The sequence below is a fragment of the Vombatus ursinus genome, unplaced genomic scaffold (genome assembly GCF_900497805.2).
Source record: "Vombatus ursinus unplaced genomic scaffold, bare-nosed wombat genome assembly UNPS02014772.1, whole genome shotgun sequence".
NCBI classification, from domain to species: Eukaryota; Metazoa; Chordata; class Mammalia; order Diprotodontia; family Vombatidae; genus Vombatus; species Vombatus ursinus.
The window spans coordinates 8134865-8151364 of record NW_020954550.1 but is presented as its reverse complement, the minus strand read 5'-3'; the positions used below and the strand labels follow the sequence as shown (position 1 = coordinate 8151364).

Genomic DNA, 16500 nt, shown 5'->3' with positions numbered 1-16500 from the left:
ATAAATTATATAATCACAACTGTCTTTTGATACTCAAAAATGTTATTTAAAGCTGCTGCTAAGTTGTTTTCTTTGTTATGGGTTTGGAGGGAAAAAACCTACTATTAACATTATTAAAGTTGCTAAGTTCAAAATTTGAAATGTTGACAGCTGTTAGTGTAGCTTGTCTAGTGCTCATTGTGTTAGGTTTGCTTCAAAACAAGTGATTACATGTCTTCGTTTCCTCTTAATTAAAGCAATAAAAAGACCAGCAGCTTGAATCTCATCAGAATAGTCCCAAAACAAAATAAAAAATCTTTTGTGTGCATTATTATCAAAATGTTTAAGGGAGGAGGAGGAATATGCTTTTAAATTGAAGGTGTTACTTGAAAATTAGTATGAATAGTAATATCTTCAAAATTATAAGTTATATTTGACAGTGTCTTTTTTTAGATCACTGCCAGTTCTCAATGTTTTTGTTGTCTATTTGCTTCCATTTTCATTGAAGTGGGTTTGTCTGGGGTGACTGGATCAATCACTCAATCAAACCTCTTCTCAGAGACTATTAAGAGATTCTCTCTTCTCTTGATTATGGCTATTTGTGTTTTGTATGATTGGAATTGGCTTTGACAGGTGGGTTCTTTGTTGCAGATATGTTTGGTGTTTCTCCCCTGGGAAGTCCGATGTCTCCCCATTCTTTGTCCTCCGACCCTTCTTCTTCCCGAGATTCTTCCCCAAGTCGGGACTCCTCAGCAGCTTCTGCAAGTCCCCATCAGCCCATTGTGATCCATAGCTCAGGGAAGAAATACGGTTTCACCATCCGGGCCATCCGAGTATATGTGGGTGACAGTGATATCTATACAGTTCATCATATAGTTTGGGTAAGAACCATGGTATTTTATAATTTTTCATTGAATTGGAAAATGAATGTATACTTTGGGCACCAAGAATTAGGATAATAGGATGACTTTTTTTGTTTGTTTAATTTTTAAAAATGAACAAAAATCTGTTTTCTCTCTCTCCCACCTCCCACGTTGGGAAAAAATAGAAAAATAAAATAAATCCTTATAACAAATATGCAAAGGCAAGCAAAACAAAGTTCCATACTGCCCACATCCCAAAATATATCTCCCTTTGCACCCTGAGTCCATCACCTCTCAGGAAACAAGTAGCCAGCTTCATCCATGGTTCTCTGGAATCCTGATTATTCGTCTCACTGGTCAGAGTTCTCTAGTCTTTGACCCTCCTTTGTGAAAAAGCAGCATTCTCTCCTGAATCCCCCTCCTAGGGCCTTGTAGGTTTTGCTTACCAAATGTGTACTCTTCTCTTGGCCCTCAGAATGTGGAAGAAGGGAGTCCAGCATACCAGGCAGGACTGAAGGCTGGAGATCTGATCACTCACATCAATGGAGAGCCAGTGCACGGCCTTGTACACACTGAGGTCATTGAGCTGCTGCTAAAGGTATGCGTATCCATGTTGGACCAAAAATCCTGCTGCAGATGATACTTGTGTCCCATTCACTCCCCACCCACTATCCCTCTCTATGATGACTGCACTCCTGCCTTGGAGAGCCCCATTATTAATTAGGGTCCTTCCATTTTGTGGTACTGTCTAGTGTGCCGTGAAACCCTTCCCAAAAGCCGCATTTTCCTTCACACTCTGGGTTTCTTAGTAGATTTTCCTGTGAATCCAGACAAAGAGTGTCAATAAAACTGTGAGATGAGATCAGCAAATGCTAAGTAGAACTGCCTTTAGAAGTCATGGTAGTGGTATAGTGAGTGCGTAACACCAATTATGGAAATAGGTGTAACCAAAGAGAAAATAGGTCAAACCCCATTTTTAGATTGATAGCAGTGAAAGAATTGGTCAAAATGATGTATTAGTTTAGTTTTCATTTTTTCAAATATTGCTGATGAAATAATAGAGTATCTTAAAATCTATTTTAATGGAATTGGAACATAATAAATTCCTAGAGGCATTAGTATAAGACTGAAGGAATGTGAAAAACCTGGTCTTTGAACACTCAAGACAATTCTGTTGGTGCTAGTTATCCTGTATACAAGCTGCCTTTGTGACATAATATTTTTAAAAAAAAGATCACTAGCCCTTTCAACCCTGTATAATTATAAAGCTCTGGGATCTCTGTAATCCTTTGATTTGCCATTTTAGTCCCAAGTAGGAATCAGATATTTAAGATGAGGCAAGAGTGGCTCAGTTCAGGGCTCCTTTCCAAACCCCGACTGGGGAAGAGCATCTCAGGACAGCCTTTATTCACCAGGCTAGTCAAATAGCAAGTCACCCAGTGTCACTGAATTTGCTTATAGACTTGTTGGAGGCTGTTTTGTTTTCCTTGGAGCTGTGGAGTACTACACACTGTCGGAACCCAAGTCAATGATCCAGCCTCCAAGTACATAAAAGGGGAATTCAAGAGGAGGAATCAGTGTAATGAAATGAAAAAAGCTACAAGGGGTTTAATTATCTTCTCAGTGAGCTGTGTAATTATGCTGAAACTTCTGTGTTTGAGAGACAGACATTTCCTGAGCAAAGGCAGTTATTTAGTGGTTAGCACTGACCATTGATGGTTCTGGCTTCTCTGTCACTAACTGAACAACAGAGAGATATCTGCTTTCATGGACCATTCTGTCAGGTATATGCTATGTTAAGTTTGTAAGCTATCTTACAGAATCTCCTCCTTCTCCCACCTCCCACCCTCCACCTCCCATCCACATGAGAAAGGGGCTGCTAAGTAGCATTGGACCAGGAGTAGGATAGAGCATGCTAGACGTGGAGTCAGAGAGACCTGAGTTCAGTATGGTCTTAGACACTTAGTAACTGTGTGACCCTGGCTAAGTCACTTAACTTCTGCCTGCCTCAATTTTCTCATCTGTAAAGTATGATAGCACTTACCTTTCAGGGCTGTTGTGAGGGTAAAATGAGATCATATATTTAAATGCTTTGCAAACCTTTAGGGACAGCTAGCTAGCACAGTGGATAGAATGTTAGACTTAGTGTCAGGAAGACTCATCTTCCTGAGTTCAAATCCAGCCTCAGACACTTACTAGCTGTGTGACCCTGGGCAAATCGCTTAACCCTGTTTGCCTCAATTTCTTCATCTGTCATATGAGCTGGAGAAGGAAGTGACAAACCACTCCAATACCTTTGCCAAGAAAACTCCAAATTTGGTCATAAAGGGTTGGATATAACTGAAAAGACTGAACAACAACAAGAAATTGCAAACCTTCAAGCACTATATAGATACTAGCTATTATTATTTTTGTTATGTAAGTACTCACTGAAACCAAAAAAACCCTGTGAAAAAATCATGCTTTTAAATTAGGAGCGTAGCCAAATTGTCCAAAATTTATCATTTTATTATATCTTCCTAAAATCCCTAAGAAATAAGTAATGTGGAGGGGCCAGGTTAGGCACACAGGGATTAAGAAATGTGCCCCTTGTCATCACATAGAATTACTTGGTCCTCAACAACCATAGTGATGTCTACGCATCCCTGACTAGTAATGAATGCATCTTGCTCGTATTACTTTAAACATACAGCTGTTCAGTGACCTAAGAACACATATAACAAGCCAGTTGCAGAATTAGGTTGAAAAATTAGTTATCTTTACTCTTATTAATTATTGGAGTAGTCCAGAAAACCAATAATTTCCCTCTGCTCCATACTAATCATCCAGATAATTTAATGGGAAATTGAATTGATTAAAAAGTTAACAGACTGCTAGACTCATTTTTGTTGTTTCTGTATTTGGCCATATACAATATATATGTTTTTTCAAAAGTACCATGGGTACAGGAAGCCGACTGTTAAAGGAGTGCTGAATGTGGAGTCAGAAGCCTTGGGTTTGAATTCTACCCCTTCCAGGGAGTAGTTTACCTTCCCTGAGGCTTATTTTCCTCATTTGTAAGAGAGAATAGAACTAGAATGACTTATAAGGTCTTTTCTACCCCTAAATCTGAGATACTGTGAGTCATGAGTCATCACTTACAAGGAATTCATAAATAATCTGGACTCAGACATTTGCAGTGGATGAGATGATCTACTAGGTGTCGTGCTTCATAATTCTCTCTTGAGCCCTAAAGTTTTCTAAGTGAAAGAGAAGTGAAACCATGGGGCTGCTTTGACCAGCTCCTGCAAGCTTATGCACAAATCCTGGCAAAAATTTGAATTTACAAAAATGAGTAACTTAGAGGGGGTCCCTCAAAGTGAGTTCTTATTGCTGTTCTTTGCTAAGGTCCCCTACCTTGTGAAGTTGTCATTGAAGTTAAGCAATGTACTTTTATTCAACTATGCAACAACTATACAAGTATAAGCTTTTTTCTTGGGGGGGGGAGTTTCTTGAGTTAAGTAAATTTTTTTCTGTTGAGTTACCTTGAAAAAGCCTTAATGAATTTATTTTCCGTGAAGAATTTGTATGGAAAGAAAGTGGTAGTTTTGCTGATGTCTAATGTGTATTAAAAGTGGCACAGTGTTGACACGAATGGGAGCAAAGCAAACCCTAGTTTAATGGAGTCAGTAATGTCCTTGTTACTGCGTCAAGTAATATTTGATCCCATTTGCTCTGAGTTATATGTTCATGCTTCAATACCTTTGGGAAAAGGCATATTTAAGTATTAGGTGGCTAAAGCATGGGACGTGAAACATAATGGATGGAGTCTGAATAGACTTCAACAATGATCAGTCTTCAGAATAGATGCTGTGATAGGAGCACCAATCCATAGGCAAGGAGCTGCTCGAGTTACTTGGTTCTTTCCCTTACCATGGATTGACTGTCTCATCTTCTTATATTCACCATGCTATGGACTAAATAAGGAGGTGCTGACTTAGCTGTATTTTATCGGTTCTGGGTCTTCCTCTTTGTTGTTGTTGAGCCGTTTTTCAGTCGTGTCCAACTCTTTGTGACCGCATTTGAGGTTTTCTTGGCAGAGATGCTGGAGTGGTTTGTCATTTCTTTCTCCAACTCATTTGACAGAGGAGGAAACTGAAGCAAACAAGGTTAAGTGACTTGCCCAGGGTCACACAGCTAGTAAGTGTCAGAGGCCAGATTTGAACTCAGGAAGATGAATCTTCCTGAATCTAGGCCTGACACTCTATCCACTGTGCCACCTAGCTGTCCCAAAGGTTTTCTTCTTGTCTCAACCTTAGTGGTTCTCCAGTTTCCTTCTGCCACTGAAATTTCTTTGACTTACTTGCTATACCCCGTACACACCATCCTATGTGGCTTATTTGCTATGCCCTGTATGTAGCATCCTATCTCCTAACGCATATCTTTACACAAGCTTTTCCCTCCCTCCCCCAATGCCTGGAATGCTTTACCTGCTCTCTACTGATTCTTGGAATCCCTAGCTCCCTCTGGGGCTTAGTTCACCTGCCACTGTCTACAAGAGACCTCTCCTGAATCTTCAGGTGTTAGGGGTCTCTTGTTCTCCCCTCCTTCCTGCCTCCTGCAATCACTTTATCTCTATCCTTTATTTACTTATCTTTGAACATGCTGAAAACCCTCAGTAGAAAGCAAAGCCCTCAAATGCAAAGACTTCTTCACTTTCTTTGTATATCTCTATATGTGTGTATATCTATCTATATCCCTAGCTCATATTAGGCATTTAATGACTTTACTAATTGATTGATCAATTGATACACAAAGACATAAATTCTCAATTAGAATAATTTTTTTTCTTCCAAATCAGATTTCTTCCTAGTTGGCAAGTTACAGTATTTATACATATATTATTCACAAAACTCAAGATCTTTCTTCATTTTTGAATGTACCCATGTGATATTTAAGTATCCATGCACAATTTACTCAACAGTATAATAAATAGATATGCAAGTGATATCTAAACAAAGACGATGCAACACTTAAGTCAATTTCTCATGACTTGTGAAACACTAGTGTAGTTCTTTCTGTCGATAAAAAGCCACGATTTCTGTGGCTTTCTCCTTAAGTATCTTCAGAAGGTCTTCAAAATACCCATCAGCATCTATCCCTTTAGAGAAGCATAGCTCTCTCTTGGGCTACCAAGATGCTGAAGATGGATGCTGGTATTGCTATATGCAGCACCAGCCCTGTGCTGCTGAGGCAGGCATTTCTCTGGTCCCTTGATCCTGTGAAAGCCTTTTTGTTATAGAACTGACTGAGAGCATCCAATAGAAACATACAATTAACTCTCAGCTGGTTAGAGAGAGACTGTCCCTCATACCTGCCAGCTCTGGCAGAGACTTCTAAGCTTCACCAACAAGTGGGAATATTTTGCTGAGATTTGAAGAAGGTGTCTTTTGTTTAAAAAAAATTCAAAAATCTGAGAATTCTTGACTTTTGTACAAGGGATCGAGGAGGGGGAGTGGGTAGAAGGCAGAGGAAGTGCTAGAGAATCCAGGAAAATGGGGTGGGAAAACTGAACTGCTAGGCAGGTTGTAGCAACTTTCTCGCTAATAATATTGCTGTTGTTATTATTTTCCCTCTACTCACTTTTTGTAGGGTATGGTATCCTTTGTTAAATTTAATTTTATTATTTTTTCAATTAATAAGCATTTATTTTCTCTTTCACTCATTCCTTGTCCTCCATGTTGAAAAAAAAGGAAAACAATACTCTTGTTTTTAGTGATTTTAATGTTTTGCTAAGACTTATGTACCATATATGTACATTTATTATCTTCAAACTCCTGTCTTTGTACTGGTCTGGTTGAGTCACTGAATTACTCTTAAATATCTCTCCTTTTTTCTTTCTTTTTTTTTCTTCGGGTAGAGTGGAAATAAGGTATCAATCACGACAACCCCTTTTGAAAACACATCAATCAAAACAGGCCCAGCTCGAAGAAATAGCTACAAGAGCCGGATGGTAAGACGAAGTAAGAAGACCAAAAAGAAAGAAAGTCTAGAAAGGTTAGTTCCATTTGTATTTTGTGTAGTCCATATTTTTGGGGGGAGGGGAAGGTGGATTTGATGTAGACTTTATGTTTTGTGATCCTTCCTCTCCTCTCTTCCCTTCCTCCAATAAAATTAACAAATAATAGCTAACATAGTAACTATTTGTAACAGGCATTGTGCTAAGTCCTTTACAATTATTACCTCATTTTTTCCTCGAAATAACCCTGGGAGACAGGTGCTTTTATTTTCCCCATTTTATAGATAAGGAAACTGAGCCCAATAGGGGTTAACTGATTTGCTCAGGGTTACACAGGTAGGAAGTACCGGAGGTCATATTTGAACTCAGATCTTCCTGACTCCAGGCCTGGCTTTCTATCCACTGTGCCACCTCGCTGTCCCAGTGAATAGAGTTCTGTCTTCAAAGCCAAGAAGTCCTGGGTTAAAATCCCACCTCTGACAGGCTGTGTGACCCTGAGCAAGTCCCTTGACTTCTCCAAGTTCTTAGAAACTCTTCAAGACTAGCACTTTCAGAGGAGGTGCTGACTGGCATGGGTCAAAGGGAGTTTTTTCACCCAGGTGTTCTGTATAGGGAGGAAAGCACAGGTCCAGCCCTTCCCCGCCCTGCCCATCATTCTCAGTCTTTATTTAAGATAAAAGGGCAGGAGGAGGAGTTTCCCATTTAAACACATCAGAAATAGGGAATTCAAAGGTTGATATTATGAGAGAGCTGTATGGACAGAGTATTTCCAACTGTACCTGTTGCTCTAAGGAGGACTGAATGAGCATGGCCTAGGTTTTCTACATGGCCACCAGACACTGTTCCAGACGGGCTCTGCTGGGATAAGCTTCCTTTCCCAGTTTTTACTATTTAAATGTACAACCTGTCTCATTATTACACATATTTGAGTGCTTCCCAGTGCCAAAAGCACCAGGCAAACCTAGAATTGGATAAAGCTCCCTGCCCAAGGTAATCCCATCAAAGACATTTACCCATGTAGAGATAATGGCTCTTCTTTCTGTAGGGATTTACTTTGCAGTATTTCTTAATTAAATTGTGCCTCTTTATATTTTTGGATATATGCCCAGAAGCAAAGGATGCCCTTTTAACGAAACGAACAAATAAGTAATTGAATGTATTTAACAGTTTCATTTTTTCCACATCCCTTCTTAGATGTAGAATGTCTATGAACCCAGCTGTGAAATCTCAACTATATGTGTGTGTGTATATACACACACACACACACACACACACACACTGTTTTAAGGAGGTTATAACTCTTCCTCTTCCCCTTGCCACCCTGTTTCAAATCTTAAAATAATGCTTTTCAGAAATGAAAATAGCACCCTATTCTTTACCATGGCTAAGGTTCCCTTCCTCACCCCCAGTGCTGCTTTCCCCTCCTATTAACTTGGTTGTGCTAAATACACTATGTGGCAAGGGGCAGGTGGAAAGGATAAGATAGTGGGAGTGTGAGAGGAGTAAAATTGGTTGAGAATTTGTCTCCCAAAGTCTTCTGATTTATTTGCCGCTATTTATTCTCTAGGCGAAGATCCCTCTTCAAGAAGCTAGCCAAGCAGCCTTCACCTTTACTCCACACTAGCCGAAGTTTCTCCTGCTTAAACCGTTCTCTTTCCTCTGGAGAGAGCCTCCCTGGGTCCCCAACTCACAGCTTATCTCCCCGATCACCTACACCGAGCTACCGTTCCACCCCAGACTTTCCATCTGGTGAGTTACCTCTTCTAAATGAAAAACAACATTTGGAAGCATGTAGAAGGCCTATCTGACCATCTTCAGCTTGCCCGCTAATAAGAAAGCATGATTTTGTATAACCTATTTCAAATTGCTTGTGTTCTCAGTGAGGGGGGAAGGGTAGGAAGGAGGGGGAGAATTTGGAACTCAAAATTTAAAAAAATGTTAAATCTTATTGTTACAAAATGATGAAAGTGGAAATGTTTTACATGATTGCATATGTATAACCTGTATCAGATTGCTTACCATCTCAGGGAAGGGAGAGGGAATAGAATTTGAAACTCAAAACTTGAAAAAAAAAGTTTAAAAATTGTTTTAACATGTAATTAAGGAAAAAATAAATTAGTATATAAAATAAGGGGCAGCTAGGTGGCGCAGTGGATAGAGCACCAGCCCTGGAATCAGGAGGACCTGAGTTCAAATGTGACCTCAGACACATAACACTTAGTAGCTGTGTGACCGTGGCCAAGTCACTTAACCCCAGTTGCCTCACCACAAAAACCAAAACAAAAAATAGTATGTAAAATTGTTATTACATGTAATTAGGGAAAAATATTGAGGAGGAAGATTGAATAGGCCCTGCTGTGTTGCCAAATAAAGAAAGCTGATTAGACTTGTGATATGAAATAAGATATTTTAAAAATATTGCTAAAAATAATAGTGGGCCTTTACAGAGGTGAGGGACTATGGGTCTGAAACACTACATATTACATTAGACAGTTTTGATAAGTTGATCAGTTTTGCCAAACTTATTTTTTCTCTTATTAAAATCCCTAGTCAAAGGGAATAGCTGTTTGGGGGAGTAGGGTAGGGATGTGTAAAGTGGAGGTGCTGGCAGTTTCAGAGAAGGTGCTGACTGGCATTAATTAAGGGGAATTTCTTACTATATGGGAATTACAGGTTATGGGAAAACAAAAGAAATTGACTAAAAATTGTTATTGACATAATGAACATTATAAAGCTACTAAGAATAAGGCATTATATTTTGGGTATAAACAGATTTAACTTAAAAATTGGAAAACAGATTTTTAATTAGGGTAACTAAATCCTTGACTAGTTCATTGACCACATACCCAGAATGCTCTGTAGAACAGAGATGTGGGGGGCAGCTAGGTGGCACAGTGGATAGAGCACCGGCCCTGAAGTCAGGAGAACCCGAGTTCAAATTTGGCCTCAGACCAAACTCTTGACACTTACTAGCTGTGTGACCCTGGGCAAGTCACTTAACCTTAGTTGCCAAAAAAAAAAAAAAAAAAAGAACAGAGGGCTTTTGAAAAGTGGGCTTTTGGTTCTCACAAGATCTTTGCTTTTTATGCCTACAGGTACTAATTCCTCCCAGAGCAGCTCTCCAAGCTCCAGTGCCCCTAATTCTCCAGCTGGTTCTGGGCACATTAGGCCCAGCACTCTTCATGGCTTGGCACCCAAACTCAGTGGACAAAGATACCGGTCAGGGAGACGTAAATCAGCTGGCAGCATTCCACTTTCCCCACTGGCCAGGACACCTTCTCCAACCCCGCAGCCTCCCTCCCCTCAGCGGTCACCGTCCCCCTTGCTGGGGCATTCCCTTGGCAATTCCAAGATCGTACAGGCCTTTCCCAGCAAAATGCATTCCCCACCCACGATCGTCAGACATATTGTGAGGCCCAAGAGTGCTGAGCCACCAAGGTCCCCTCTGCTCAAAAGAGTCCAGTCTGAAGAAAAACTCTCCCCTTCCTATGGCAGTGACAAGAAGCATCTCTGTTCTCGGAAGCACAGCCTGGAGGTGACTCAGGAAGAGGTGCAGCGGGAGCAGTCTCAAAGAGACACGATGCTCCAGAGCCTGGAGGAGAATGTGTGTGATGCTCCTTCCCTCACCCGAGCCAGGCCTGTGGAACAAGGCTGCCTGAAACGCCCCATCTCAAGAAAGCTGGGAAGGCAGGAGTCCGTGGAGGAACTGGACAGAGAGAAACTGAAAGCCAAGGTGGTGACAAAGAAGCAAGACTTCCCTGAGAAGCAAGAGTCCCTGCAGAAATCCCATGAACCATGCAGCGATTTGGAAAACCTCGCGACCTTGAGGCTGGAAGAAAGAGAGAAGAAAACATATCAAAAGACTTTGGAGAGATCAAGTAATTTTGACAACAGAGTAGCAATGCAGGAGACAACGTCATTGTCATCACTATCCGTCAGCAGCCTACTTCACAAGAACGCTGCTGGTGTGAAGTCTGGCGATGGTCTGCCATTGGACGCCCAGGGGGTCTGCCACAGACTTCCACTTAGCGAGCATAGCCTGAGCTCTCATGAGCACAAAAGGCTGCCTCCCCCATGCCTGCTGCAAGACATGCTCGCACACCCAGCAGAGAGGCTGGCCGGTGGGAAAGGGGATGGTGTCGAGAAGGCCAGCCAGGCAAAAGAATTCAGCAAGTTTGAAAAATTTGATGGCAAGCTTACAAATATCGATTACCTTCGGAAGAAGATGTCCTTTGAGGAGAAAGATGACAGCCTCAGTTCCGTGCTGAAACCGAAGCTTACATCAAATGTCCATGAATGCCTTCAGCTGAACACCACAAGGCCTATAAATATGCAGCAGGATCCCACTCCGGTCTCAGAGAGCCGGACGGTCATCGGCAGTGCTCATGGAGTGCAGATAAGTTCGACGGCTTTTGTTCCTCTCAAGGCTCTGACTGGTCGAGCAGAAGGTGGGATGGAAAAGCCAACCTTGATCCCTCCCGAGTCCCCAGTCAGGAAAAGTCCGTCAGAATACAAACTGGAAGGCAGGTCTGTCTCTTGTCTGAAGCCTATTGAGGGCACCCTGGACATTGCTTTATTATCAGGGCCTCAGGCTTCCAAGACAGAAGGGCCATCACCGGCTTCCACAGAGACCCATCACCTCAGTAGTGACCTGGGACCTTTTGTGTCACCAGCTCTGTCTGTAGGTTCCATGAAGGGTGAAACTCCCAGTCAGAAGGAGCCCCCAGTGACTTGTGTAAAGATGAACAAATCCTACCTTCTGGAACCCCGATTTCAGCAGCCCAACAAGGGATTTGCAAGCATACCAGCAGCCCCAGAACTGGAAAAGGAGAGAAGGGTCTCCCATTCAGCTGTACGAAACCACACCCCCATCAGTGAAAGTAATCATAAGAGAGAGGAGCTCCCGTCAAAGAGGCGAGACCACACGGCTGATGCCAAACTCCTTACCTCCTCCAGTCAGAATGCCATGGCTGGTCCTAAGCCAGTGGCACCCCTAGGGTTCCTCAGTTCTGACAGTAACCCTGGAAGAGAGAGGCAGAACCACCGGGAACCACCTGGGAAGTATCCAGTGACCTCGAGAAGCAGCGAGCCGCTGACAACAGTGAGGGCAGAGATTGCCAGAGAATCTTTTATGGAGCATTTGTCCACAGAGACTCCGAAAGCTAGTAGCTTTGGAAACAATGCTTCTGGGATCCGAGCCGGCCCCGACTTTTCCACTCAGCCACGTGCAGTGGAGAAACTTAGGGGTGTTGGTGGGAAAGCCGATTCCAAAGAAGGGAAAGAAATAACTAAGGTGCCCACCAAAGAGGATGTTCGCTCCTCCAGGATTCCTGGTGAGAGGGAAATAAGCAAGCAGAAAACCAGCGTGGACCTGAAGCCTGAGGTTTCTCTCCCAAAAAGGTCTGGCCAGCTTCCAGGAGTCAGTAACACCAAGAATGAAAAAGCCCTGGGTTTTCCCTCTTTACAGAAAGACAGTCCCAAAGAAGCGGAAAGAAAAGATTCAGCTTTTCAGAAACAGGTCAGCAGTCTCCAGCCTTCACTGGCCTCCAAGGACTCCCCTAGTGTGGTGACTCAGCAGCAGCTCAGTTCACCCATTCTCCCTTCAGTGAGGGAGCCTGTTTCTAGGACCTGTGCATCAGAGGTGGCCTTGGGCCTCCCTGATGCTTCTGTCAAGCCAGCTACGGCCCAGGTGGAAAGCAGCAGCCACAAGCTCAAACCTGCACCTGAGGCCTGCCCTCCAAAGTCTAAACCCTTAGAAAAACTGGCACCATCCCAGAAACAGTGCACTGGAGGTGCCAAGGAGAAAGAAGCTGCCCCACAGGCCCCTAGCAGTGCTAGCAAAGAGGGAAAAAGCACCAGCAGAACTGTGCCAGAGACCTTTCCTTTCGTCTCCCAAAGGAAATCGAACAATGAGAGTGTCCAGGGGGACAGAACCCCTGACTCACAAAGTGGGTCAGCACCTTCATGCCAAGTGGAGGGGGCCACCATCCTTGACAACAAGTTAAAATCGCTAGGTAATAGCAACCCCCCAGTGGTCCATTCACAGAGGCAGGACCCCACAGGCTCGATTGAGCTGGTAGAACAGAAGCTTTCCACAATCCCTGAAAAACAAACCCTGCCCCTGAAGCACCCCAAACCATCCACTGTGAAAGACAGTCCCTCACTGTGCAAACAGACCGACAAAAGCCCAAGTCCCTCAGCCACCTGCAAACAGACTGACAAGGGCCCAGCTCCCTTGGCCAATGTGGCAGACAAGAAGCCAGAAGGGAAAAAATGCACTGATGCACTTTATGTTCTACCTGACTGTGGGAAGCTGGAGCACAGCCTTTCATTGGCGAGCTGTGAGGCCAAGGGTAAAGGTGGGGAAAAGCCAGCTGTAGCAGGAAAGAGCTCCTCAGAGCCCAAAGGGAAAGCCCTACCTTCACAGAAGCAGTTGATGGAAACCAGCAAACAGGGTGGGATGAAACGTTCTCCATCAGCCACTGGGCAGAGTTCCTTCCACTCAGCTGCCCCCTCAGAGAAGACTCTGAGCTCCTCATCAAGTTTCCCCGAGTCTAAGTCAGGAGTCCTTGAGATCTCTGCAGTGGCTGGTGACACCCTTTTTGCCAAGACAAACAGGAGCCAGGCAGAAACCCCAGCTCCCAGCACCAGGGACTTTAGGAAGCCAGGGTCTGGGGCAGATGGCAGAACACAAATGACAAAGAGCGATTCATTGCCATCCTTCAGTAGTACAGCAGGTGCCCTGGAGTCCCACCACTCTGATTCACATCTCAGGGGAGAAGTCAGTACCCTGGACAGGGCCCTCTCAATGACCACCACCCCAGGAGAAGTGAAAGGGAAGGAATCCATCCTGGCCCAGACTCTGGCTGCCAGGAAACAGAATGTAGGAAAAGACATTCCCAGGTCAGCTGCAAACACCGACCGCCTTGTAGCCCCTTCTTCTGAAAAGGACTTTGTGGTACGCCAGCGACGAGGGAAAGAGAGTTTGCGCAGCAGCCCCCACAAAAAGGCTTCCTAATGGGGCAGGACCCAGGAGGCAGGACTGTGGAGACTCCGACTGGATGTTGTTACTTTGTCCTGACGACCTTCAAAAAACCAGCACCAAATGGGATTGTTCGCCAGGCAGAGCTTTGGGAGGAGTAGGGTGGACAGAGCGATAGAGAGGACCTTTTTCCATATGCCTTCCCAATTGTAACCGGTAAAACTGTTACCATATAGTATTTATACAAAAATACCTTTACAGTTGAGAGTTGTTAAGGAAAAAAAGATGTTCTCTGTAAATATCTAGCAGTGTGTTTGGTTTTTGAATGTAGAATATACACTTTGCTGCTGATTGCGTTGTTTACTACAACTTTTTTTTTAAACAAATTGTTGCTTTGCCACTTACTTACCATAATGTAGGAAAGAAGCAAAATTACTAAAACTGGGCATATGCCCTCACACACATACATACAAAACACAGTTTTGGTCTATAGTTTAAGACAATAGTTCAAGGCTACATTTTTACAAGTTAAAGTATTTCAAGAGTTAAAGGCAAAAGAAAATCATAAATAACTGCAGTTCGTGAATTTTTATGTGTATTTTTAATCAGATTTTGATAGTACTGTATCTGGCTACCTATATTTCCAGATCTAATTTAAGATGTAACTTGATCACTGCATTTAAAATCTGCCTCAATTAGGATAGGCCTGGACTGAGAGGGCCTACCATTTTTATTTCATGAATGTCCTAGCAAGGCCTTTTGATCCTGGGTCCAACTGTCTGAAAGACCAGTTGTTCACTTTTGGTCCATTGGTGTGTGTATTGGACCTTCACCTCACATGGCGCTGGGACTATAAATACTCATCAGCTTAATTTCTGCTGTAATCCTTTCATTTTTTTCTTTCAGCTCTTAAACTCAGGCCTTTATGCTGTGAGTCTTACGTATAAGAAGCACATATGTTGTAGTCCCATGTCTGCCCTGCTCTTGTATAAGAAGAAAGAAGATGACTTGAACCCCCCAAGTACTTAGGTTTGAGTAATCAGTTTCATGAATTGTAGAGCTTTTTTCAAGTTTGACATTTTTTGGCAAAAAAGAAAAAAAAAGTTATTTTAGCATCATGTCATAAATAGAGACAACCAGGACATCAGATCCATTTTAATACATAGCGGGGGCCTTATGTTATAGATAAAGCTTGCTGTTTTTAGCAAGAAATCCTGGGTTTCACATTCGTCTCTAAATGCATTGGGTAGCTCCATACATTTCATAACATGATCTCTTTATTTGTATGGAAAAAAAGTAAATACTGTATTATTAATAAAAAGCAGCATTTTTGTAACAAAGAGACCTGTTGGAGCTATTTGGTGCTTGAATGTGACTGTCCTTTTTACTTTCGCTAAGCCTTATTTAAATTTTGTATACTGTGGAACATGTAGAACTTGTCAGATAATTTTGGCGCTGATGTACTTTGTTTTGTTTTGTTCTGGTTTTTTTTTCTTTTTGAGGAAAAAGCACTTGATGAAACAAGTACTGTGGCACTAAGGGAATATTGACACAGATAAGTATTTTTAAGATGCTTGGGATCGATACCACAATATTTTTTTTCTCTTTTTTTCCCACTAAGGCATATGCCCAGCAAGAAGTAATCAAGTCCCCCATTCCTGATGGGGATTTTTTACTTTTTCCAGGTGATAAAAATCATTGTTCTAAGCACAGTATAATCTTATGACCCTAAAATATGTTTGGCCAGTTTGTGAACAGGGCTCTTAAAACAAAAGTATGGTCCAATTGGTTTCTTGGGTTTTGCCTCATTCTAATGAATTACTAAAGGAAAGGAAAAGAACCACTTTCTCTCCCCTTAATTTTTCATAGGGCATGGCCATTTCCTATCTTCCCTTCGACACTTGTAAAGGAAACAAACATTTTTCCATTTTTTACTGGTTTTCAATACTGGTCTCAACATTTGCAGTATATATCTGTGTTGGGCGATCATAGCCCCAATACTAATGCACTCAGACATCATGATGCTTTGATCAAGGAGGTATTTCATAGTTTACAGCCCTTGCATTTTAACTGTCCTATTGTTTCCTTTAAAGCACAATTAGCTGCTTGTTTACAATGATACCCTTTTATGTATATTTTGTATAGTGTGTTATCATTTCTGCCAAATCTGGTTTTGCATTTTGGATGAGTAATGAGTACAATAGGGTTGTGTTCATGTAATATCTGTTTGTTGGTGTGAAACTCTCTAATCAGCTGGTAGAAACCCTCCTGCTAACTGTGTTCTATCTGGTCAGTCTTTGTGTGATTGTAAGACGTGCTCCTTGGTAGTACTCCCAGCTGTAGATTTACCAGTTTGAAAAAAAAAGTTTGTTAGGCTTTGTGCAATAAAGTGTTTGCAGTCTGATTTTCTGGAATAAATTCCCTATGGATGTCATAATTGTTGTATATTGAACAAATATTTATACTTATGCAGTTGCATAACATTGAAATAAAAATTTAGCATGAAAAGATAAAGACTGGTAGCTTCTTACCTTCTCTCTGTCATCTTCCTCTCCACTCCCCACCACCACTCCAAGAAAAGACAGTTACTAAATATTAAACAAGTTGTTAAATGTAGTTCTATGATTCTAGAAGCTATTGGATTCTATAAATTTGTTTTATCAAGAGCAGTAAGGCTA

At 42.1% G+C, this 16500-nt stretch overlaps 1 protein-coding gene across 5 annotated transcripts in view; it reads left to right on the top strand.

Annotated features, from left to right (window-relative positions):
* The window catches only part of MAST4 (microtubule associated serine/threonine kinase family member 4), a 783557-nt gene extending 767240 nt beyond the window's left edge, over window positions 1-16317 (top strand). For all 5 annotated transcript variants that reach the window (XM_027863400.1, XM_027863401.1, XM_027863399.1 and 2 more), the window contains 5 exons: window positions 631-860; window positions 1318-1440; window positions 6742-6878; window positions 8408-8589; window positions 9936-16317. In XM_027863400.1, coding sequence (XP_027719201.1) covers window positions 631-860; window positions 1318-1440; window positions 6742-6878; window positions 8408-8589; window positions 9936-13858 — 4595 coding nt within the window. In that variant the 3' untranslated portion in view covers window positions 13859-16317. The remainder of the gene's footprint in view (window positions 1-630; window positions 861-1317; window positions 1441-6741; window positions 6879-8407; window positions 8590-9935) is intronic.
* The last annotated feature ends 183 nt before the right edge of the window (window positions 16318-16500 follow it).